The sequence below is a fragment of the Capsella rubella genome, unplaced genomic scaffold (assembly GCF_000375325.1).
Source record: "Capsella rubella cultivar Monte Gargano unplaced genomic scaffold, Caprub1_0 scaffold_2, whole genome shotgun sequence".
In the NCBI taxonomy this organism is placed as follows: Eukaryota; Viridiplantae; Streptophyta; class Magnoliopsida; order Brassicales; family Brassicaceae; genus Capsella; species Capsella rubella.
The window spans coordinates 13,451,239-13,474,832 of NW_006238922.1; the positions used below are offsets into that span (position 1 = coordinate 13,451,239).

The 23,594-nt window shown below is 37.2% G+C and overlaps 5 protein-coding genes and 1 non-coding gene across 11 annotated transcripts in view; 4 read left to right on the forward strand and 2 right to left on the reverse strand.

Annotated features, from left to right (window-relative positions):
- LOC17896067 (serine/threonine-protein kinase AGC1-7) overlaps nt 1-508 on the reverse strand; it is a 1,703-nt gene extending 1,195 nt beyond the window's left edge. The window contains exons 1-2 of the mRNA XM_006301813.2: nt 266-508; nt 15-163 (exon numbers count right to left, since the gene is read on the reverse strand). Coding sequence (XP_006301875.2) covers nt 15-163; nt 266-433 — 317 coding nt within the window. The 5' untranslated portion in view covers nt 434-508. The remainder of the gene's footprint in view (nt 1-14; nt 164-265) is intronic.
- An 863-nt stretch (nt 509-1,371) lies between these two features.
- Nucleotides 1,372-2,481, forward strand: LOC17895843 (UPF0678 fatty acid-binding protein-like protein At1g79260). The gene is made up of 4 exons (XM_006302877.2): nt 1,372-1,666; nt 1,804-1,944; nt 2,033-2,101; nt 2,184-2,481. Exons 1-4 carry the CDS (start codon nt 1,517-1,519, stop codon nt 2,301-2,303), a joined length of 480 nt encoding a protein of 159 aa, XP_006302939.1. The 5' UTR covers nt 1,372-1,516; the 3' UTR covers nt 2,304-2,481.
- Nucleotides 2,482-4,115: 1,634 nt separating this feature from the next.
- Nucleotides 4,116-7,297, forward strand: LOC17895821 (YTH domain-containing family protein 2). Of its 6 annotated transcripts, none has more exons than XM_023787292.1 (9): nt 4,116-4,134; nt 4,897-4,965; nt 5,095-5,203; nt 5,293-5,363; nt 5,457-5,816; nt 5,899-6,381; nt 6,461-6,673; nt 6,757-6,900; nt 6,991-7,297. In XM_023787292.1, the coding sequence occupies exons 2-9, from the start codon at nt 4,906-4,908 to the stop codon at nt 7,081-7,083; spliced, it is 1,533 nt and encodes a 510-aa protein (XP_023643060.1). In that variant the 5' UTR covers nt 4,116-4,134; nt 4,897-4,905; the 3' UTR covers nt 7,084-7,297. The 6 variants fall into 6 exon arrangements, with proteins under 6 accessions (XP_023643060.1, XP_023643061.1, XP_023643059.1 ...); XM_023787293.1 differs by lacking the exon at nt 4,116-4,134 and adding an exon at nt 4,205-4,224; XM_023787291.1 differs by lacking the exon at nt 4,116-4,134 and adding an exon at nt 4,237-4,338.
- On the reverse strand, nt 7,289-21,463 carry LOC17895533 (nuclear-pore anchor). The gene is made up of 48 exons (XM_006301635.2): nt 21,064-21,463; nt 20,842-20,988; nt 20,668-20,766; nt 20,329-20,457; nt 20,141-20,233; nt 19,996-20,061; nt 19,733-19,822; nt 19,568-19,645; nt 19,135-19,238; nt 18,579-18,699; nt 18,400-18,492; nt 18,170-18,218; nt 17,962-18,065; nt 17,820-17,888; nt 17,516-17,659; nt 17,307-17,411; nt 17,122-17,235; nt 16,942-17,020; nt 16,364-16,413; nt 16,183-16,256; nt 15,634-15,736; nt 15,412-15,546; nt 15,249-15,347; nt 15,129-15,170; nt 14,986-15,039; nt 14,614-14,793; nt 14,227-14,274; nt 14,065-14,112; nt 13,671-13,754; nt 13,523-13,597; nt 13,224-13,408; nt 13,026-13,128; nt 12,641-12,757; nt 12,452-12,544; nt 12,079-12,237; nt 11,932-11,985; nt 11,648-11,761; nt 11,379-11,456; nt 11,106-11,255; nt 10,939-11,010; nt 10,236-10,391; nt 10,050-10,133; nt 9,884-9,962; nt 9,724-9,800; nt 9,462-9,611; nt 9,228-9,341; nt 8,968-9,142; nt 7,289-8,882 (listed from the first exon to the last, which is right to left on the reverse strand). The coding sequence occupies exons 1-48, from the start codon at nt 21,370-21,372 to the stop codon at nt 7,480-7,482; spliced, it is 6,348 nt and encodes a 2,115-aa protein (XP_006301697.1). The 5' UTR covers nt 21,373-21,463; the 3' UTR covers nt 7,289-7,479.
- A 206-nt stretch (nt 21,464-21,669) lies between these two features.
- TRNAK-UUU lies at nt 21,670-21,741 on the forward strand. Its single transcript has one exon. It is a non-coding gene; the product is annotated as a tRNA-Lys (tRNA).
- Nucleotides 21,742-22,306: 565 nt separating this feature from the next.
- Nucleotides 22,307-23,594, forward strand: LOC17894832 (metacaspase-5). The gene is made up of 2 exons (XM_006302322.2): nt 22,307-22,652; nt 22,738-23,594. The coding sequence occupies exons 1-2, from the start codon at nt 22,307-22,309 to the stop codon at nt 23,547-23,549; spliced, it is 1,158 nt and encodes a 385-aa protein (XP_006302384.1). The 3' UTR covers nt 23,550-23,594.

A 23,594-nucleotide genomic window follows, 5' to 3' on the forward strand; every position in this document is an offset into this window, starting at 1 on the left:
CCGGTTTAATAAGACTCTCCATCTTCTTATGATCAAACAATGGCTTCTGCATCTCTTTGCGTGGTTGTGGAGTTTGATGGACGATATCTAGCGGTGGATAATTCGAATTTGTTGTGTGGTTAGCTGATTCTTTGTGGCCCAAGGACGAGACATGGTGACTTGACTGCACAAGAACCAGAAAAAAAAAAAAAAAAGGAAAAAAAAGATCTCAAACTACAAGTAGATCATATATACAAACTTCAATAGACTCGTATACAGAGCATACCTCTGAGGAGTCAACCAGTTTCTTTCCAGGCTTGGTTAACATGGCCAGCGAGAAAGCACGGCGAGTCTCCCAGATCAAAGAAACCTGTTTATTAAATGCAGAAAGATTGAGAAGCCTTTTGGTTAGAAAGAAAGGGTCAATAATGTGTACTTTTGAGTTCCTTAACATCCAGATTGGGACATTACTTGTTGTCACGAATGTTATAGCCCTTGTGACTATGAATTGGTCTGCACGTCGAGGAAGCGTACGTATATTCTTTTTATTTTCTTATTGTATTTTTTTTTCCAGTTAAAAACAACAAAAATGGAGCAGAAAGATTGCAGCAGTTTTACCTTCCATGTCTGAAAATTTCGGAAGCCATAGGATTTGAAGCAATTTTTACAAAGAAAAACAAAAATCGTTCTATATCTGCTTCGTTTTCAGATTTATTATCGTGTGTGTATTTCTTTTTATTTCTGTTCAAATTTTGTTTTGGATTTTGGATGAAGAGAAGAGTTGTCTATCTAGAAGGAATAGAGAAAGAAGGTGGAAATTAGGGGGAAAAAAAGAAAGTGATTAATTAAGAAAAGAGAGGAAAAGAAACGGATGGAGAAAAAGTATCTTATGAGTTCCAAAGAAAGTGGAGAAGGTGGAGGGATGAAATGGTCTTGAGAATTTCCAAGACAAAGGAAATTGTGATGTCCCCTTCATTTTCTCCAACCAAGAAACTTCATTCATTTCTCTCTTCTTTTTTTTTTGTTTTTTTTTTTTTGTTTTCTTACCAATCAGTATACACTTACAAAATCATATCACATTGTTTTATATGTCAATGCTTCAGTGCAATATATATAAATTCCTAGCTTGGATTATCATTTGAGTAAACATTATATAACACAAACATGATTAATTACCCCTAACTAGTAAGTAATCTTTAGAAAGCTCTTATCTGTATTTGTTTTCAAAAGCAATAATTTAGTTTTTGATTGTCAAGGAATCCACCGCTTCTCAATCAGATTATATTTTTCTAGAGTGTTTAACATTTTATTAGATGAAAGATTATTAATTCAATGATTAAGTACAATAGTTGAGAGAAGTAAATAAATACCCACGAGGGAATATAGTATTTTTTTTTTATGGAAAAATTAGGCCCAGCACTTAGCCTACGTTATATTATTGGGCCTGCTTCCGCATAATTTAATAAGTATTATTCTCCGGTCATCAATCATCATCATCACGCGAGTATCAGTCCAGAGAAAGTTGCAGTTTCCGGCGATGAATCCGATACAAGCGCCGCCGCTGCACCCTTTCGTTGCGCCGCTGTCGTATCTCTTGGGGACTTGGAGGGGACAAGGCGAAGGTTTATATCCAACCATACCTTCCTTCCGCTACGGCGAAGAGCTCCGTTTCTCACATTCCGGCAAGGTAAGCGATCAGATCGCGTTTTGACTTTTCCTTGATCGAGATCCAAGCTAATTGAGCTCTGAGAGAGAGAGAGAGAGAGAGAGAGAGAGAGAGTCGAATTTGCTTAGCGTCCTTGTTCGAACCTGTTGTTTGTGTAGCCCGTGATAGCGTATACGCAGAAGACATGGAAGTTGGAATCAGGAGCTCCCATGCACGCGGAGAGTGGCTACTTTCGTCCAAAGCCAGATGGTTCCATCGAAGTCGTCATAGCTCAGAGCACAGGTCTCGTCGAAGTCCAGGTAAATACCCAATTTGCCCCCCTTCTTACAAATTCCTGTAACCCACATACTCATTTATAACTGATGTTGTCTCTGATTCTGATCTCAGAAAGGAACATACAATGTAGATGAGCAATCTATCACACTCAAGAGTGATCTTGTGGGAAACGCATCCAAGGTTCAAAAAATGATTCATTTCATAGTTACTAAACGCAACTTTTTATTTTTATTTTACTGAATGAGATTTTGCTCAAATCCAGGTGAAGGAGATAAGTAGAGAATTTGGATTGGTCGATGGAAAGCTATCGTATGTGGTTCATATGAGTACAACCACGAACCATCTCCAACCACATCTCAAAGCCACCCTCGATAAGCTTTGAATCCAGTTCCTGTACTCACTGATACCGCACCCATGTAATGCTTCACTGTTTGATTACTCTTTGTAAGAAGATTTGGGGAGTTAAATGGGCTTTTCTTTTCAAACAGTAAAGAGGCCTCAATAGTTTAGTTCACTACAATATACATTCACATTCAATAAATTACAGGATTGTCAAAATATTTGTTCTCTTTTTATAATATTTGCATACGAATGTTAGAAATAAAAAATGATGAACACCCAAGTTTGTTGTTCTACATTATTATCGATGCAAAAGTCAACAAATTAGAAGAACTAAGATTAGTTCATTACAATCATTATACCATTAGATGCAATCTTATAAACTTATTATTAATACATAGGTTATCACATACAACAACAGAAATTTAATAACATAAAAAGAAAATCTAAAAAAGAAAGAAAAATCAGATATATATATATATATGTACTTAGTAGATGTGAAGCAGACACGTTCAGGCCACGGCAATGAGAAAACGTGGCAGCTTGTAATTCTCTTACGCTCCACAAATTTAAGATTATTGAATTAAATAGTTTCTTATGGTTTTGTTTTTCTTTCTTCTTTGAATAAATTTGGCTTATTCTTATGTGGTGGTGTTGACATATACACATACACATACTTGATCCCGAAGCAATATCTACTTTGGATATATAATAGTAGTAATGGAGAAGAGAAGAAACAAACAAAAAAAAAAAAAGTTATGTAAGGTGATGCTAAATTTATTAGTCCCAATCTAATAGAGAGAGAGAGAGATTGCAATATACTTTGTGTTCGTTCATAAAACTTATGGACCAGATTTGTATGATGAGTTATTTAGATCTGGATTTTGTTTGGTGTGGGGAGCATAGAAGAAATATACATTTAGAGATGTAAATGTGTATACAAATGAATGGGCCACTTACCACCTCTAATGATACAAATTGTTTTTTTTTCCAAAAGAAAGAAAAAAAACTCTCAGATTGCAATAATGGAAGCATATCAAATATCATCAATTAGTATGAGATCTCAATCTCCAATCTTTTATACAATAATTTAACAAACTGTAGTAGCGTATAGGAATTGTTCATCTCTTTTCTCCTCAAAGAATATATCTAATTTTGTTTTACACATTAAGCAATTGATTATATTTGTTTACATATATGGTTGAGAAAACTTTTATGTATACATATATTGTTGAGAAAACTTTTTAAAAAGTAGCTTGTAAAAAGTTTAAAACTCATCGATTAATAAAAGAAAAATAGCTCTCTCTTTTTTTTCTTTGTATGTTTTATTCTTATACTGTATGATTTTTGTGGTGTTGATCGGACTCAAGTATACATACGTGGAGAGAGACAGCGTCAAATATATTTTTTTTCAACTGTTTCCAATAATAATATTCTATGCTTTTATTTGTGTATGTCCGACCATGAGAACCGGTCCTACCTTTTATTATTTTTAACATAGAATATTAAAATTCATATAGAAATATATATTAGAATAAAAATTGAGTTAGTTAATGCTAAATAAAGATTCTTTCTTTTATTCAAATTTTAATTACTTTTCTGGAAGAAGCACTTTGAAGAGATGAGAGTTATGTAAGAATAGATTCTCCATATGGAAAAGTTGGCAAGATGTTTTTTTTTTTTTTTTTTTTGCATTTGTCTCTTAATCCAACGGTCACTCTTCGTTCATGACAAGAATCCTTGACGTGGACCATTCTCTACCCTCCATCTGCACTTCTTCTCAACCTCTTTTTTATTTATTTCTATTATATATATTTGCAACTAAAATCCATAAAAAACAAGAAGGAAGGATTGCAAAAGAGAGAAACAAAAAGGTGGAAAAATAAAATAAAAAACTCTCTGTTCTTCTTTCTTCTTTCTTCTTCTTCTTTTTTTTTTTTGCTAAACTCTTCTTCTTCTTCTTCGTAAGCCATTTACCATTTCTTCTCTCTCTCTCTGTTTTTCTCTGTTCCGTATCTGTACTTTTGTTTACAAAACATTAAAATTAAATATATGCTTTTGCTGATGCCTTCTCCTTGGTAAAAAGATTTCTACAGCTTTTTTTCTTTCTTCTTCTGTGTTTTGATTTTTTCATCTTTTTTATTTCTTCTTCTTCTTCTTCTTTGATGACTTCTGATGTTCCAAAATATCCTCGTAAATGTACTCTCTCTCTTTCCCACGCCCACACGTGTCTAGTTTAGCCTATCTTCTTCTTACAACTCTTTTATTTAACTTTTGCGTTTGACCTTTATCTGAACCCTCTATGAAAGTGTGTGTGTATATAAGTGTATAGTGCTCTGTTTCTTGTGATTAGACTCATATGTCTTATCTTCAGTAATATTTATAAGAACATGTATGTTTTTTTTTTTTTTTTTTTTTTTTTTACATGTATGTTTACGCCTAGTTGTTAGTTTTTATCGGTACGACTAAATATTCAGACATCAGTTCACGTTTCAAACCTGTCTCTTCACATCGATAAGAAAATAAAAAAAGGCATTAATAGACTTTCTTATGTTTCTGTCTACTCTACTCATACATATTTCTTTCTTGTGTATTGATTGGTTTCTCCCTTCATTTCTTCTTATTTTGTTTTTTAGGTTTCAGATATGGTGAAGAATCTTAGAGTGGATCCTCTTGCTAAGGTCTCTGCTTCCACCACTTCCATGGTACGTAAATTCATTCAGATTCTCTTTCTTCTCTCTTAATTTTATTTATATATGAATTGATTTTGTTTTGGTGGTCTTAAGGATGATTTAACAATATGTCTCTACTTTTTGTGTTTCAACGCTAAAAAGGTTTCTGCAAAAGAGAAAAGGAATCAATCGGAGCCATATTATGAAACTCTTGAGACATATCAAGGCCTGCCTTGTCCTTATGGTGGCTACTATGGATTCTACTATCCAGGTTAATTTTGCTTCTTTCTTTTACGCACCTATCCCTCTTAATATGAATGTTCATGATTCTCAATTACTGTACTTGTGTTTTTACTTCAGGTCTTGATGGTTCAGTTGGAGAAGCAAAGGATAACGGATACTACGGTTATGGAACAGATGTTCAGTACCCGGTAATCAAAACTTCCTCGTCTCGAGAGAAATTACTCAGATAAGTCGTTGACCATTTTTGATATTGACCAGTTTCTTGATCTTGATTTCTAAAGGTTATGCAAGGGGAAAATGGATCTTTGATCTACATGATGCCAGGGTTTCAATCTTATGATGCTAGCCAAACTTATATGCCTATAAGTCCTGTTGGTGTATCGAGTCAGGCGCTTCATTCGCCCATGTATGCAGCTCAGGGTTATTATCAGAACCAGTTTGGTTATGGAGATGTTTCATCCCCCACCTATCTATGGGACCCTGTTGGTGACAAGTATGTGTATGGCGTTGCTTCAAATACCCACCAACCCTTGAAACAGAACATATCTTCTTCAAGTCATAACCATAACAATTATTACTCAAGGAGCAAGAACCCCTTCCCCGGTCACACCATGGGAGATCGTCCCAAAACACCGCGAAAAGTAACCTTCCTCCTCTTTAATTCTTCTCTCTTTCACATTCCCGAGAATATTTTACTGATCCTTTTCCTTTGGTGTTATATAGGCGTTACAGAACAGCTATGCTCCACCCCCTCTGCATAATCAAGAAAAAGGTGGCTTCGCATACCCAATGGACCCGGTGAAGAAAAAGTCTGGATCCTTAAACCGTGATGAAACGGACAAGGCGAAAGCAAGGAACAGAGAAAATGGGAATAGCACGAGCAACTTATCAAGTGGTCACGATCATATTACCGATGGAGAATGTGAGTCTTGTTCGTTGGATGCTCAAGGGAATGAAAGAAGCAAAGGTGTTGGTTCTGTTATCGTAAGGGATCAGTATAACCTCCCTAGCTTTCAGACCAAATACGAGGAAGCAATGTTTTTTGTGATAAAATCTTATAGCGAAGACGACATACACAAGAGCATCAAGTACAATGTCTGGTCTAGTACTCTCAATGGGAACAAGAAGTTAGACAGTGCATATCAAGAATCTCAGAAGAAGATTGCAGAGAAAAATGTGAAGTGCCCGGTTTTCCTATTCTTCTCGGTATGCATTTTTGGCGATTAACCGGGGTATTCATTTTTGCAACATCTCCTTGGTCTCTGATCGGTTTTATTGGATTCAGGTGAATGCAAGTGGCCAATTCTGCGGTGTTGCTGAAATGGTTGGGCGAGTGGATTATGAGAAAAGCATGGAGTTTTGGCAACAAGATAAGTGGACTGGCTATTTTCCAGTCAAGTGGCACATGATCAAAGATGTTCCAAACCCGCAATTACGACATATAATACTTGAGAACAATGAGAACAAGCCTGTAACCAATAGCAGAGACACACAAGAGGTAAAATTATTTTGTAGAGGCTCAAGTCAAGTAAAGTGAATTATTGTCAACAAGTCATCTGATACTCAATTGTCATCATATAGGTGAGGTTGCCCCAAGGAAATGAAGTGTTGAACATCTTCAAGACCTATGCAGCAAAGACATCTATATTAGATGATTTCGATTTTTATGAAAACAGAGAGAAGGTTATGGTACAGAAGAAGCTAAGGTTCCCTCCCGTATTAAAGGTCCTAGCTTTCTCCTCTTTATAATCTCCCAATCATACTCTCCATTTCTATGTATTCTTACGAGAATTTATCTTATGTCTTTGATTACAGAAGAAAGAAGATTTGGTTGCTGATTTCAAAACAATGGAGATATCTAATCCAGCCGAAGAGGGTAACACAGATATAACTGAGACTGTGAACTAACTAGAAGAACCTGTAGGGTTTTTGGTTTGGTTTTTTTAAGAATCAATATAAACCGTCCGATTGTTTCGGAGTTCTTTGATTTTATAACAAGCAAGTGCGTGTTCGTGTTCTATTGTTTTGTTGTATCCTGTAATGTTTGTGTTTTTCTTCTCCTTTTTCGGTATTGTGGGTTTGCGTTTATGATATGTTTTGCAATCTGCAATCATTGACAATTTATAGAGTTTGATTTTATATAGTGAAATAAGAAAATCGAGGGACAATGAAAAGAGGTTTAGACATGAAATGCGTTCTCTATCGTTGTAAATTCTCTCTCCAAGGAGCCTGTTTTGAAGTCTAATTGATCAAACATACCCAACAAAAATCTCCCTTACCAAAAAAAAACATACCCAACAAAAATCATGGCGGGCTCGGGGATTGTCCACGCCCACCACGTGGTGCTCGACCACCACGAGGCAGCAATCGGCCGGCTCCTCGAAGGTTTACAGTTCGACCGCGACCTCTGATGGCTGGAATAGGAGCTCGAGAGGTTCCTGCAAGATTGACTATTCTAGCTTGTCTTTTTTTTGCATTCTCTATTGCTCTTTCAGATAGTTTCACAATTGTTGGTGAACTTCCACCACCTGGTGATGCGGCTCTTTTGGTTTCTTCTGTTTCTGGAGCACCGCTTGAAGTAATAGCAGAAGCTTGAGTAGAGGAAGTGGGTGGAGCTCCGCTTGAAGTAATTGCAGAAGCTTGAGTAGAGGAAGAGGGTGGAGTCATAGATACATGGGAGGTTGTAGCTGCTGTGGTGTCTGGCTTGAGAACAGTCTCTGGAACTTCTTGTTGATCATTAGCATTGTTAGGTTTATCAGAGGCTTCTTCAGCTGTATCACCTCCTTCCTCAGTCTTATCATCTTCAAGCGGTGTCTCAATGGATGTTTCAGCTTCTTCCATTGCTGTCTCCATCCTAGTCGGTGACTGTGTGGGTGTAGCTAGCGGCTCAGGCTGCAATTCGTCTTTCTCTGGACTCCTCATCATGTTTGCTATATCAGTAACCTCATCCAGATCTTCAAGTGTATCTAGATCGAGCTCTCCTTCCTCTTTATCGGATTCCATATCTGTAAGAAGCTCTTGGTTCTCTTGTTCGGTCTGATACCTAGACTCTTCTTCAGTGGGGGTGGTTTCTGTCTCAGTTGGATTTTCTTCCACAGGTTCATCAGCTTTATCCTGCATTTCAGCTTCGTTTTCTTGTTGTCCTTCCACAGAATCCTCCATTTTCTCCTCTGCATTCTCGGCTTCTGTTTCTTCATTGTCAGCATCAGCGGCAGTAGTAGCATCCAACAATTCTTCTATTGCTGGCTCTTTTGCAAGGTTTTCACCTTCGAAAGCATCAGCTTTTGACTCAGATCCTTTTGCCTTTTTCGTCGCAGGTGGCACAACCTCAGAACTAGTTTCTCCTTGAGTCAGACTCTCTAGTTGTGGCTCAGAAACCAACGAATCAGCCTGGCGTTTACGGACAGGTCGTACAGATGTGCTCACTTGGCTCTCTGTTTCATGGGCTGCTAATTGTTTTCCATCATCACCAGCTCCCTCAGCTTCTGGCATATCAATATCAATTTGGGAAGATTCCTCGGGTTTAACAAGTTGAGGACGAATAATCCGCTTACTACTACCTGGTCTACGGACCTCAGTGCTTGGTTTCTGCAACGCCGATCTCTTTTCTTTGTTGTCTGACGCTACTTTGGGTGGCTGCGGGGTAGTTGCCACTGGAGCTTTTAAAGGTGTTGAAGAAGGGGCTCTCGCCATGGCCGAAGAGTCAACTGCACCAAAGATTAATTTTGTCACTTTACACAGAGATGAAAAAATATTACAATTTGGAGTCTTTTGGGTGTGCTTTTAGATTACCAGCAGCAGGAGTGCCAGAGGAAGGTTCAGTCACCATATCAGTAGGCTTAGTGCTGACTTGAGAATTGATGGCAATAGAACGAGCCATGCGTTCAAAGTACTCTACAGCAGACACGTAAGCGGCAGCTTTGTCACTCAATATGCTTCCAGATAGAACCTGGACAACTGCAGTACCCTATATAAAAACAAAAGTGTTTAAAACAAACTGGGAAAATAATCAAAAATTAAACGCATATATATATAGACATTAAACCTGTTACCTCAGGAAGATTGCCATCCGCTTGCTTCAATTTTTCCAGTTCTTCGGATAGATGGGCCAATGCTGTCTGATACCTCTCGAGCTTAGAAAGCTCTTCGTCCACTTTTAGTTTCTCCTGAGAAAATAATATGATAGGGAACATTGGGTTAAGGTTTTTCAAAGTGAATATTCCAAAGATTCCTACAAGAATTGAGTTACAAGAGACACACAAGTGAGGCTGTCGAAAGAACCAAACCTTTTTAATTTTGGTCAAGGAATCTCCAACTTCTTTTTCAACAGACATGCGTTCTGTTCTCTCTTTAGTTAACTCCTCATCTTTTTTCTTCAAATCTTCGGTTTTTTTCTTCACCTCGTCTTTCAGTGTATGAACATACTTATCCATAAGCTGCAGAAATTTCACATGTGTTTAAGAATACACAGAAACACACAAAAAATAATAAGCAAAAATGAGGGAGCAAAACTAAGCAGAAATTTCACATATACCAAATTTTTAATACCTGAATTCTATGTTCTTTTTCCTCTCTCTCCTTAACAGCCTGCTCCACCATAGCATCAGTTGTTGTTCTCTTTCCAGCTTTCGGCAGCAATAGAAAACATGAGCAGATACCTATAAAAACTTGTGGGATCGGATTTAAAAAAGAAAGAATAAATAGTTACCCTCTTTGACTTCGTCCAACTGTTTAGAGAGTGACTGGTTTACTTTGTTTAAATCCTCCTTCTCTTTTTCGTATTTTCTCTAAATGACATAATAAAAACTGGCTATGATAACGAGAAAACATATAGAAGAAGTTAACAAAAAACAAAAAAAATAAAGATTTCGAACCTTGCTCGCGTTAAAAGAAAAATAAACTTTCTTGTACTTTTCCATCTCTTGTTTCTGCTTATTGAATTCTGAATGCATAGTAGCCTAACAAAAAGTAACAGAGACAGATGAATATATCTACATGGGATAGTGCTACTTCTGCATGTAAAATTAAAATGCACACAGCGAGATAGTTCTAAATTCTACCTGTGCTTGTTGAGCATCATCTAACCTCTTCTCCCTCTCACTCAGATCTTTTTTGCAGTTTGTCAGCTCCTTCTCCAATAGAGATATCTTGTTCTGCTTCTCTAACAGAAGTTTCTTGAAATCTTCAACATGAACATCTTTTGCTTTCATTTTCTCCTAAAAGCCATATTATGGCATGAAAACGGATATGAGAACTTAATGGAAAAGCACAGTGGGACGGCTAAGAAGTCAAATTCAACAAATTATATAAACATTTGCATAACTCAAACACTATTAACAAATACTATTATCAGAAATTTTCATAAGCCAAAATGACAATTGTCGTACACTAGAATTCTATGTGTTTGACGATTTAATAATGTGACTATGTAAATCAACGTCAAAGGTCTGGATTTGTATGGTTGGTTTTAACTTAGATGTAGTCCCAAAACTAGAAGACATGCTCTCTCAAAAGGCATTCCACACAAGTTTCATTGACCATACCTATATCAAATAGATAAATAATGTTCTTTAACCAGTTGGATCTATGGGCAAGAACTAACGACCTTCAGCAGACGGTTGTAACAAAATCATGCATTAACAATGTAACTAAATTCAAGAAACAAATATATTGAGCTTTGGGATATCATATCCGTGCACTACCTTGGAAAAAATCTCATTATAGCAGAAATTTCAACACGACATATTATCTTTATAGGCATACCTCTAGTTGCCGCACTTCATCTTTGAGGCGATTGTAATCAGCAACATCAATGTTTCTATATGTCTCCCGCAACTTCACAAAGAAAGAATTGTAATTTAAACCAGTAACAAAAAGTAATTGTAAATATGAGCCCATAATATATGACAAAGAAGTTTATAATGACTCGCCTCATCAACCCTCTTCTTTTGAAGATCTGTCTCCATCCTTAGCCTTTCCATCTCTTTCATACACAAGTCCAACTCTGTTTGCTTTTTCTTTAGGAGATTTTCAAAATTTTCTGATTCCATCCTAGCCTTTTGAGCTACCTCACGCAATCTCTGATGTTTAAAAAAATTATTAGCTTTTTCTAACACAACTAACAGAACTCGGTGATGGAACGTAGTTCATGCATTCAAGTGACATAAAGGAAAAGAAATCTACGTGAAGGTTTCATAACGAACCTGACATTCATCAAAATTGTGTTTATTTTCCTCCCTGAGTTGCATGTTGCTTTCACGGAGCAAGTTCATCTCACTAACCTGCAAGGAGAGCTTTGAAGTCAGAAAATGAAAATAGTTCCCACCAACCAATACTTCAGGAATCCAAAAGACTAATTCCAAGATGAAAATACTGACTTTGGCAAGAAAAAATAAGAACTCAACTAAGAGGAACTGAAGCAGAAAAGATCATTAGTTCATATGTATCAGATATCGAATCACACCAACATTACCTGAAGCTGAAGAGATTTGATTCCATCCTCAGTCAACAATGAGGCTCTTATACTGGCGCGCTCAGCATTAAGTGATCCCCGGGCAGATTCTGCCATCTTCAAGGCACTCTCAAGCTAGAAAAAGACAAGTTGCAGCAACAAAAACAAAAAAATCATACCGCAGCCAAAACTTTGTAAAAATAGAGGAGGCTTTCGCTTAGCATGTGCACGTGTATTGAGAAGGGTTTTTGCTGACCAAGGATATGGTAGCCAAATAAAGCATAAGATTAGAGACAACAACTTACTTGCGACTGCAACCGAAGTTTCTCCTGTCTCATTAGCGAGATCTCTGTTTCAGCCTGTCAAAAAATAACCACATGACTTAGATAACCCTACCGTATAAAGAAGGGGAAGAAAGAAAGAATAAGCAATCCTACAAAGAATTCTCTTACTATTTCTTTTGTTCTGCGTAGGTAGTTAACTACACTTTGAAAACCCGAATCTTCAAGTTGATCTGTGTCAGTGCTTCCAGATGATGTTTTTCCAGATCGGCTGTCCTTCTCAGCCGAGTTAAGGTGCTTAGCCTCAAGTCTGCTATGAAGTATTTTGTTCTGATGTAGAGAGTAACTGATAAGTGAGTACTTGTAGTAGGACCACATGCAGGAGTAAGCATTGTTGACCCATAAAGAAATGGTAAACACTATTGCTTGACACATTAGATAACGCCAAATAGATAATCAACTAGAGATGCTATTTTCATGTATAGAAAACAATAAGGCTGCTCAAATATAAGCTAAAACGTAAAAGATTGGCAGCGGTGCCCACCTGTTCATTAAGTTCATGATACTTTTTCTCAGCCAAATTCTTTTGCTGCTCTAGCATCAATTTCTCTTCACTCCACTTGGCATTAAGCTCAGACTGATAAATACCAAGAAAATTGATCCGAAGTGTCACAAATCAGCTATAATTATAGGAAGATTTGAAATGCTAATTTTGATGAATGGTAGAAGTTACAATTTCAATTCCCCGGGCATCAGCTAGTTTACGTAGTTCAGATGCCTCCTCTTGAAGGGCTGCTAAAGCCTGTGATGTTTTTGTAAGCTCCTGAATAGTTTCAGACTGCAGAATAACCTGTACTCCATAAAAGAAGTAGGAAACAATAAGATAGATAGCAGTAAGACCATAAGTTATGAAGAACCTAACTAACAACCATTTCATGCGGAATAAAACTCAATTAAGAAAAATAGATTTCTCAGAAGACCACTATTTCATGAAATGGAAAAACAGGATGAATAATAAAAACATCTTGTAAGTTCCTCGAACCATCCAATAAAAACCAATGTCAACGTGAATATGCATGATGGTCAAATATTTCTTGTAATAGAGAGCTTTAACCAACCTGTCTTTCATAATTTCTCTGAGCAACACGCCATTTCTCATGTTCTATCTCCAAGTCATTCTTCAAAGTGGACATTTGGATATTCATTGCTTCCATTTGGGAACTGCAGTCAATTGCAAAACGTCAATTTAAGAACGAACATGAGCCTATGTTTCGCGAGATAAAGAAGATACTTGCTCTACATAATAGAATATTTACTTTTTAACCAAGCTTTCTTCTCTCAGACTTGCAATTTCAGCCGATGCTGATACAAGAGCATCTTCTTTTCCTGCAGTAGCAGTGGCTAGTTGCTCTGACTTTTGTATACAGTCGTTTTCAAGTTCTGACACCCTCTCCCGAAGAGCAACAAGATCTGCTTCCAACGATTTTTGTCTCTTTTCAGCCTACAAACAGGCATCAGGTGTAAAATAAAACCTACAGCATATCTAATTCTACCACAGTGAATAGTTGCATATTCATAAGTGATTTTTGTTTCATCCAAACATAATCACCAATACCTCAAGTCTGAAGTTCTCATGGGCAGATTCCATCTGCTTTAACGCAGTTTCATTCACCTGAGCTATACTTTTATACTGCAAGATGGTTCGCAAGGTCAGTTCCCGGTCACATTGAAATCAAAACTAACTTAGCCAATACAAGACGTACCTGGAGCATGTGGCTTTTGCTAGATTCTACATCGCCCCTCAATTTCTCGATTTCTTCCTTAGCGCTACGCAATTCGACGGACATCTAAAGTAAAAAACCATCAAAGCCAGAAAGATATTAACAGACCACCTTACACAAACAAATATTGGATTGCTATGCCAGCCACAAGTAAAAGGTAAACTCAAACAATGGCTTAAACAAAAGCCTCAAATCTACATGATAATATTCATCAAGCTTGGTAATGCCTACTGCAGATCCTAAATCCTGCATGAATCACATGTACAACTTCTAGAAATAAAAACATGAGCAGTCTTTTTACAAACAGATTGCAACCAGGAACTTAAATCACATCTCATAATCTAAATTTGCAAAAAAAATATAGTACTTTACTGACCTCATTATCCGAAAGAGAAATGATTCTACCATTGTCCATATCAAGAACCTAAAAGTGAGAACAGGAAAATCATTACAAGCTAGTAATAGCAAATTCCATCCAGGACTCTGCTGTTCGCAGTTAACCCGACATCCCAGGATTAGAAAAATCATAAACATTTACCTTAGGATCTGACGATTTTATCTTCTTCTCCAAATCAGAAAGTCTAGCCTAATTTTACACAGGTAAAGTAATAATCAGCCAAAATGATCATGCCATATGTGAATAAAGTGGAATGACAATGTAGTGATTTTCTGGAAAATGGCTTGGGCCTATTCACAAGAAGTAATACCAAAAGACTCACTTCACAAGATCACCACCATAAGAATGGCAATCCAGGAAATGTCACCCTGAGAAAGCTATTACTATTATGGTATGCAACCTAGGAGCCATCAAGAGTAAATGCGAACAGATGCTGGTGATGTGCAGCACCTCGATGCAGTATGGAATTGCTTCGTGTGTTAAAGAATCTAAGTTATTAAGAAATGTAAAATAGACTTAAAAAAGTACCTCAGCCACAGAAGCCCTGGACTCTGCTACTGAGACAGCCTTCAAGGAATTGGCCAATTCTTTTCCCAATTCTTCTACCTGCATTACAGCATTGTTCAAAGTTTGATTGCGGTCCGAAGTAATATTCCGCGCATTGCTCCTTTCTTCTTGCAATTCTTTCTTAGCTTCAGCCCATTCTCTCTGTGAAAATACCGTCCAAAAAATCAGTTAACTTCTACTCGTGTGCATGATAATTTTGAAGAAACTTAAAAGAATATGAGAGCAAAAGAATTATCAAATATACTATAGACCTCAAGTTAACTCATCTACATGATAATTTTGAAGGAACTTAAAGAATGTAGCAGCAAAAGAATCATCAAATATGCAACAGACCTCAAGTTGCTTAATATGCTCCTCTTGTTTCCTTCTCTCGGCAGCTCTTGCTTCCTGTATTTTGGTAAAGTTATATCATTTATTAATCGGTATCCCCTTCCAGCCTAGAATTAGTAAACTATAATCAAAGGTGATTTTCTTACCTCACGAACTTCCTCTGTACTTTGTAGAGTATCCAAGGTAGCCTGCAGAAAAACAGGTCAGAAAAAAAATAATGTACACACAGCTTAAGATGGAATTTGCAATACTCTCATGTATCCAACCTGAAGACGGTAAACTCTCTGAGATAGAGCAGAAACTTCATCAGAAGCTCTTTTTTCAGCATTTGATAACACCTCTTTTTCTTGTTTGAGAACCGAGACCTATAGATGACTGTTAGTATTGAATCAAAGAAATCCTAAATTAAGCAGCGTGATGGATGTACACCTCCATAGACAATTTTCTGGAAATCTCTTCCGCTGCGTGCAGAGACTCGGAACTCTCGCGCAATTTTCGCTGGTGGTCAATGATTAACTGTGTGAACTCAATGTTTCTTGCCAAAACGCCGTTCATTTCTTCTCTCTAAAATAAACACATATAAGGTGAAAAGTTCGAAGAAAGCACAATCCGCACAAGCTGCTGATAATATGAATTTATGACAAAGATCACCTTGTGTTCAGATTCTTTCATGATGCCTTCAAGTTTTTCCCTAGCAAAATTTGCCTCCATGGCCAACTTATCTCGTTCAGACCTTACTGCAATTATCTCACTCCTAAAATCCAAAGGAGAAAGATGAAAAACACCACAGCTGATCATATTCTGACACAGTAAAAGAAGTCTACAGGAAACAATGACAAAGATCAATAGCTAAAGTTTGAGTTTCATGGATATATTGCTACATTAAATATAATCATTGTTCGTGTTGTTTCACTGTGTATCAAGATGTATGATCATACTTCATGTAACTTATAATAGGATAGACTGATATTGCAAACACGTAAGCTCAGATAGTATATTCAGCAATCCACCTGCATGTGCAAACATGTATCACACTAAACTTCTAAGACACTACTATTTCCACACTTTATTTCCTTTGCTTGAATAGTCTGGGTTAGAAAATGTGCTACATGTTCAGCGGTACCCTAGCTTATAATACTCAAAAACTAATAAATAATCCAGAACGTGAAATATAAAAGACAAGAGGATGATAATATATACCTAGCTTTTGCAAAATCTTCTTCTAGACTTCGGATGCGTTCAAAAGCTTTTTCTTGGGCTTTTTTAGTAGCTTCCTGGAACAAGCAATCCAGTCAATAAGTTAAGTCCCAAACAACTACATTGATACGCTAAAAAGAGGACAACAAAGAAGAGGAATGAAAGATTTAGCAATCTGTCATACGTCTGAATCCTCGAGAAGATGTAAAAATTTCTTCCTTCCTGGCACTACAGCTACAAAAATACATCTCTGTCAGCCATGCTAAAGCAAGTGTGCGACTGAAACTATGTATTCGATATTATGAGCAGCGCATGTAACAGCCTGCAAAGCCTCTTTAGTTAAGGAAACAAGATAAGATTTCCAGAACAGCAGATTATGCTTGAAAAGCCACTTCAAATTTGTGCATACAGCATTAATCTTAAATACTGCTAAAGTGACAACTGAGATATGCGGAAAAAAAAAAAAAAAACCAAACTTTGGTAGCTGTTCCAAATGCAGATGCTTTCCGACCTAACTTTTCATAACTAAGAAAATTATAACAAGCTAACTTTTTGTTTTCATTTACGAATCGCATGACTATAGTCAAAGATTTCTTACATTCCGAATAAACCTATATGACATCGGAGGTAAAATTTTGGAATGGCTTAGTTCAAAGATAAAACTGAAACCTCATTTAGTTTAACATATCCACGAAGTCAATAATTGAGGGTATTTAAGAATACGTAGTGCAGTAAAATCATAATGATGCATAGAAGTAGAACCTGGAGACAACTCTGAAGAACGAGAATCAGATGAATGAAGTTTCTGTTCCTCTTCATATAATCGCTTATACATTGCAACCTGAAAAAGAACAAAATCTACAACATCAATCATGGAAAAGAAATTCAACATCAATCTACCAAGTGCTGCAATAGAGAAAAGATTTGAAGGGTAATACTTACAGATGTGTGCAGAGATTCAATCATCTGTCCCTGCTCTTCAGCTCTTTTTAGCACGATAACTACCTTGGCAGAAGCTTCATCAGTCTTATTCTTCAGGTCTATCTCAAACTTCTCCTGACATTCCAAAAATTCTTTTAAAACTTCACATTGTACTACAGAAACTATGCATAAAGAATCCTTCTTACCTTCAGCTCCATTTCCCTACTTTCAATCTGCTCTGAAAGACTACGAACAAGACTTCTCAGTTTAACATTCTGCTCAACTAATCCATTTATATCTCTGAACTTTAACTGAAATTCATCCAAACATGAGGACAAGCATTAATCATCCAGAACTTATTTTACAAAGTAAATTCTAACACAAACATGACACTGAAATAAAGAAACAAACTTACAAGATGCTCTGAGATGATTTTATCAGCTTCCGATTCCATATCCATCTCAACATCAGATAGCAGAGGATAATCTTCGTCATCATCATCCCTGGCAGCTCCACATCGAAGTTGGACATCACGACACTCCTTGAGGAGTAGCGTCACCTAAATAGTGGAAAACACAAAGTATTGATTACGCAAGCAACAAACCAGGTGTACATCATTGAGATAAAAGCTCAATTATTAATATTGCAAGTCATGTTAGTTAAGAAACTGAAGACTACCAAAAATAGGGTGGGCAGCAACGATTAGATCGTCAAATTACCTGTTTTTGTAAGTCAGCAATATCTTTCTGCAATAGTGTGTTTTCACGTTCTCGTCTCCTCAAGTCAGCCTATCAATCAGATAAATGTATAAGAACAGCACAAGAACGCATTTTGAACAACCACTATGATAACGCCATGTACCTTCAGCTCCATAATGAACTTCTCCATCTTTGATTGTTCAGACACAGAATCCTGAAGTTTTTGATTAACTACACAATACGCTTCAACCATCCTCTCATACTCCCCTGGGAATGAAAACAGCTTGCATCATACATATCGGTTAGAAAAAAAAAAGAAAACTTCGTGAGAATAAAAAATATGGCTCTATAAGCACAGAATTGAATCGTACCTCTTTCTTCTTGGATAAATCCGGCTTTCTCTTCTAGTTCAGATAATACCTACAAAGCAGGATATCAAGAGTATGTTAAAGAAAATAAAAATGTTATGTTCAAGTTATTAGTGAACTGTGGTTGAAGATTACTAGTGAAACAAATAGAAATATAGACAAAACAAAAGCGGACTATTAGCATCTAAATTTTTAAACAACGACCTGGTAATAACACAATAAGTAAATCATACCCGTTGAAGTATCATCTCAGCTTCCTTTCGACCTAATTGTTCATGCCTCAAGGCATCAACAGCCTCTTGATACTTCTCATAAATTTTGGCAAGCTACAAGATAAAAAGAGGGATATATACACCACCAAGAGAGTTAAGAAAACATTAAACTGGAGGAAAATACTAAGACTAAAACTAACACTCCATCCATCACGTAAGAGTGAAGCTGCTAGTGCAGTTCCTGACACACCAGAAGGAATCTTTGAAATTACTGCCTGGCTTTCCTCTATCATGTTGCTGGTCCCAGAATCATCACCTCGTCTGGACCAAAGGTATGTCAGGAGAAAGATGTGAGAATTTAATATGTTACGCGCACACTAGAACAATCAAAATACTACAATATTTGAGCACGACTAAAATCTAGTTCGACAGAGCAAATATTCTTTCAAAATAACTTCACTGTAAACCCATAAGAAGTTTCAAACTATGTAAATTTCTAGCCAAAGCTAGGAATTATTATAAAAAAAAAAAAGGCTTGGTGACTTCTGTATTGTCAAAAGACCTACATTTGGGTAAGAGGTGATCAACATAATTTGCAAACAATATAAGCTGTCTGTAAAGCGGATCTCTTGAAGCAAACAATATCATTTTTTTCTCGATTTGGTGAGCAATTGTAGCAAATCTGAGTGGCGAATATACAACAAGTACAAGAAATGCTTTATCTATGATTCATGTTCTCAGAAAGCAGAGGCATACCTGGTGAAACTGCTGAAAGGTATCAGATTCAGCTCATCTACTTTCCTACTTTTCTCAATTTCTGTTTCACACTTCTCAAGTTTTTGTTTAAGATCTTCATTCTCCTGATGTTGCAGAGAAGAAAATTAACTATCTCATTAGAAAATAAATTTAAAAATGCAGAGAGGAAATACCATGTAGATCCAAAAGGTAAACCATAGAAACCCACTTTGCAAAAAAATCAAAGATAGAATTCTCAAAACAAAAATAAGAAATTTTTGAGATCACAGAAAATTTTACTTCTCTTAAAATCTGAAAGCCGAATCAACTTATAACTTTTAGAAAACAATCAAAGAAAACAATCAAAGAATATAAAAATATTATACTAGCAATTGGGTCTACACACAACACCTTCAGTGTAATTGATAAAGCAATTTACTAAGGGTCATAATACCTTCTCTAACAGCTGTTTTGTAGACACCTCTTTCTCAAGTTTCTCTTTGTAACCACTCTCGACTTGGCTCAAGCGTTCCTGCATAGTCATAATTTCAACTTAACAGGGTGACATGGTAACACAAAAGTTAGAACCATATGCTCAGATTAGTAATGGCAAACTTACCTCTAAGGCCTTAATAACACCTTCAAGATCGCCAGCCTTTCTAGACCACTCCTCTGAACTTTCCTTGTACAGCTCAACAAGCTTGTTCGCCTATATAACAGCTTGTGGGTTAGATTGGAAAAAACAACACCTATGAATTTTTATTTTGGAAACTATGAAATGCCTTAATAACATATATATGACATATGTAATTAGCTCTCCAGTAAGCTAGAAATGATGAAAAGAGGTTAAATGTTTGAAATTTTCAATATTTGAAAACTCACAGTGCAAAGTTCAGCATTGTATTGCTCTTCAGTGGTTGTTGCTGCGTCCTTGCAAGAGCTGAGGTCCTTTAGATACAAAGAAAAACAAGTAAATCTCCTAGAGCAAGATAAGATATGGGAAGACAAGTATTATGAGCCGTATTACCTCTTGTAATGAACTAATATTTGTTTCGAGCTCTCTCAATCTTTCCTTATGCCAATTTAAGGAACTAGAACACTCATTGTAATTTTTTTCAACCTGAAAGAAAATTGAATGACATTAAAGTAACTGAACTGCACTTAAGAAAAGTAAATAGAAAGAAGTATTGGAATATACTAGAATATTGGCCTTACATCTACAAGCTTTGCTGACATTTCAGCTTCAAGATCAGAATGCCTTCTACGGAGTTCAGCGTAACTCTCGACTTTGGCTGTCAACTCCTCATCTAGCCATTTGGCATGCCTTTCCGTGAGTTCTTTCTCCTGTTTCCATGAGAAACCATATGTCAAAAACATTGTAAGAGGATCATATATTAATACATGACGCTGTAAAAATTAAGGTAAATCAACTATAACTCATCCGAATTGCCAAGATAACAAACTATTTTGGCCTAAAAAAGGATAATAAGTATAATATATATATATATATATATATAGAATTCCAAATGCAAAAGCAGGCCACAATAATCTGACCTGGGATAGACGACTGCACATAGCCTGGGAGCGTGCCAATTCTGCGCTGGCTTCAGCTAGTCGGGCCTCCTTCTCTGAACTAGAGTCCGTCAGCTTAACCTGAGAGATGGAACAAGAATTAGGATTAGACGGTTGAAAAATATAAAAGTGGTAACAAAATAGGGGAGCACTCACAATTTTATCTAAGTAGCTCTTGATAGTGGAATTCTTCTCACTAATCTCGGCATCTTTCTGCTCCAATAACTCCATCAGTTGCCTCTTAGACTTATGAAGCTCTGACATCTGCGTCGTCACCCTCTCTACCTCTCCATCCTTCTCAATCTGCATCAAAACCAAAAGATCAGTCTAACAATTAGGGATTCCAAAAACAAACAAACAAAAACACACTCGACGCACCGATTGCAAATGAAGCTGGTGCTTCTGCGCTTGAGACTGGGCAAGCTCAGCTAAACGATCGTCGAAATCAGACTGAAGCTTGGCGTTCTGAGATTCGAGGGAAGAGAAATCCTGAGATAGCGAGAGGTACTTCTGCTCGAGAAGCGAACACGTCTGCTCCGCTGTGATGGAAGCAGCATCAGCCTTAGCACGTACACTATCCAACTCGGCGTATATCTTGCGTATGTACTCGTCGGCTCTCTCGGCAACCACCGACGCGGCGTCGCTAGATAGCCGCGCCAGCTCATCGTCTGGCATAAACAAGGGCATATTTTCGTGCCCTAATATCAGAAAACAACCGTGGCTATATACCTAAAGTTCGATTTCTCCGGCGATTTATGGGTGAGAAAGGAAGATGACAAGCTCCGGTAGGGCGAAAGAAAGAAAATGCTTATGTTGGCGAAAACCCCCAGGCGTGTTTATACTTCTACATAGTTCTCTCATACGTCGTGTTATTAGAACGACGTCGTTGTTAATTGGCCAATAGCAGGCCTCATGCTGGGCTTTAACGATACCTGCTTAGGTTTTTGTTTTTTTTACCGCTTATTACGAGTACTCAATTGCTCAGCCGTCTTAGCTCAGTGGTAGAGCGCGTGGCTTTTAACCACGTGGCCGTGGGTTCGATCCCCACAGACGGCGAGTTTAGTTTTTTTTTTTTTTGTTCTTTTTTGAACAAAGCGAGTTTAGTTTTAGTTTTGAAATTAAAAGTTAAAAAGTCTTGAGAGTTTCTTTTTCCCAGAGTACTTGTCCACCAGCATAGAATTTTAGTTTATACAATCAATAAATCATCTCGAGAAAGAATATATAATAGCTTTAGCTTGTGCCTTGTAGAGGTGTATTTATTATTTAAGATTTGAATTAAAGATCAACTAATCACCCACATGTTTTCGCCGATTACAGCGCGGCTACCAATATTTGAATGAGGATATCGATAATTCATCAATTAATCATCCTGGGACTTATCGAGATGGTCCAACAACAGCACCCAATAATGTTATATTTTTGACAGCATTTTGAGTGACAATAATTACAAATAAATCAATTACTCATGCACGTGCTTAAAACTTGATATAAATAAAGCAGCCACACCATGGTTATGATTCACAGACACAGCTCATCATATTGAAAGGCGTTTCCGAGTGTCGGAGACTTTTATCATCCTTGTCCAAACAATTGACAACCCAAAAGCAGAGAAGTTTATTCAATGGTGAAGAAAGCAATCTTGATAGGGATCAATTATCCTGGAACTGAAGGAGAGCTACGGGGTTGTATCAATGACGTTACGCGGACGCACAAATCACTTGTCCAACTGTTTGGATTCTCGGAGGAGAACATCACCGAGCTGATTGATACTGACAAGTCTAAAATCCAACCTACTGGCAAGAACATTCGACGGGCGTTTTCGGATCTGGTTGACTCAGCAAAATCTGGTGACGTCCTCTTTGTTCATTACAGTGGACACGGTACGAGGTTGCCGCCGGAGACCGGTGAAGACGATGACACTGAGTTTGACGAGTGTATTGTTCCCTCCGATCACAATTACATCACCGGTAATTTCATTTTATCACAGATTTGTTCATTTCATTTTCATCTAATTTGTTGAGTGTCATAATGGTTGGTGCTATATATTCTCAGATGATGATATCAGGGAAATTGTGGATAAGGTGCCCAAAGGCTGCTCCTTTACGTTCGTCTCTGACTCTTGTCATAGTGGTGGCCTCATCGACTCAACCAAAGAGCAAATAGGAGAGAGCTTTAAAAAGAAGCCCAAGAAAGAATTCAAATGCCCCTTTAGACGTCTTCTTAGTTCCAAAGGTGTAGTAAAAAAAGAAACATCTACCAAGACTGATGGTGAAAACGGAATCAATAATGCCAGAAACAGATTTCTGCCACTGGAGACTTCAATCAATATGCTGAAGCGGGCTACAGGAAAAGATGATATCGAAGTGGGGAATATTAGGGCAACGCTTTTTGATGTGTTTGGAGAGGATGCATCCCCAAAAGTGAAGAAGTTCATGAAGGTGATCCTCAGCAACTTGCAAGATAGTATTGGTGAGGGTTTAATGTTGGAAAATATTGGGAAGCTAGCAAGAGACTTTCTGACGGAGAAGCTGAATGATGAAGAGTTTTTAAAACCCGCGATCGAAACACAAGTAGGGAACAAGAAAGAGGTCTACGCAGGGGCATGTAATGGGGAGCTTCGGAACAACGGTATTCTACTTAGTGGGTGCCAGACTGATCAGTTTTCTGCAGATGTAGGCTCCAAAGACAAAGCTTTTGGAGCATTCACTAATTCCATACATACCATACTTGCTGAGACGAAGGGCAAGATCAGTTACAAAGATCTGGTTTTGAAGTCCAGGAAGCTCCTTGAGAAACAAAGATATCCTCAACGACCGGGGCTTTACTGTGGTGATAGTTACGTGAATGCGTCATTCATATGTTGAAAAATAACTGTCATGCATGTTTGTACTTATCTTTTACAGCATTTG

Coding starts and splice junctions, on each gene's coding strand:
- LOC17895533 (XM_006301635.2), bottom strand. CDS start 21,372: ATGCCCTTGTTTATGCCAGACGATGAGCTGGCGCGGCTATCTAGCGAC. Junction 17,412..17,515: donor AAATCATCTCAGAGCATCTT/GTAAGTTTGTTT, acceptor GATGAATTTCAG/TTAAAGTTCAGAGATATAAA. Junction 9,342..9,461: donor CCTTGACCAAAATTAAAAAG/GTTTGGTTCTTT, acceptor TTATTTTCTCAG/GAGAAACTAAAAGTGGACGA.
- LOC17895821 (XM_023787288.1), top strand. CDS start 4,436: ATGTTCCAAAATATCCTCGTAAAT. Junction 4,460..4,896: donor TCCAAAATATCCTCGTAAAT/GTACTCTCTCTC, acceptor TTTGTTTTTTAG/GTTTCAGATATGGTGAAGAA. Junction 5,204..5,292: donor CTATGGATTCTACTATCCAG/GTTAATTTTGCT, acceptor TTTTTACTTCAG/GTCTTGATGGTTCAGTTGGA.
- LOC17895843 (XM_006302877.2), top strand. CDS start 1,517: ATGAATCCGATACAAGCGCCGCCGCTGCACCCTTTCGTTGCGCCGCTG. Junction 1,667..1,803: donor GTTTCTCACATTCCGGCAAG/GTAAGCGATCAG, acceptor TTGTTTGTGTAG/CCCGTGATAGCGTATACGCA. Junction 2,102..2,183: donor TTGTGGGAAACGCATCCAAG/GTTCAAAAAATG, acceptor GCTCAAATCCAG/GTGAAGGAGATAAGTAGAGA.
- LOC17894832 (XM_006302322.2), top strand. CDS start 22,307: ATGGTGAAGAAAGCAATCTTGATAGGGATCAATTATCCTGGAACTGAA. Junction 22,653..22,737: donor CGATCACAATTACATCACCG/GTAATTTCATTT, acceptor ATATATTCTCAG/ATGATGATATCAGGGAAATT.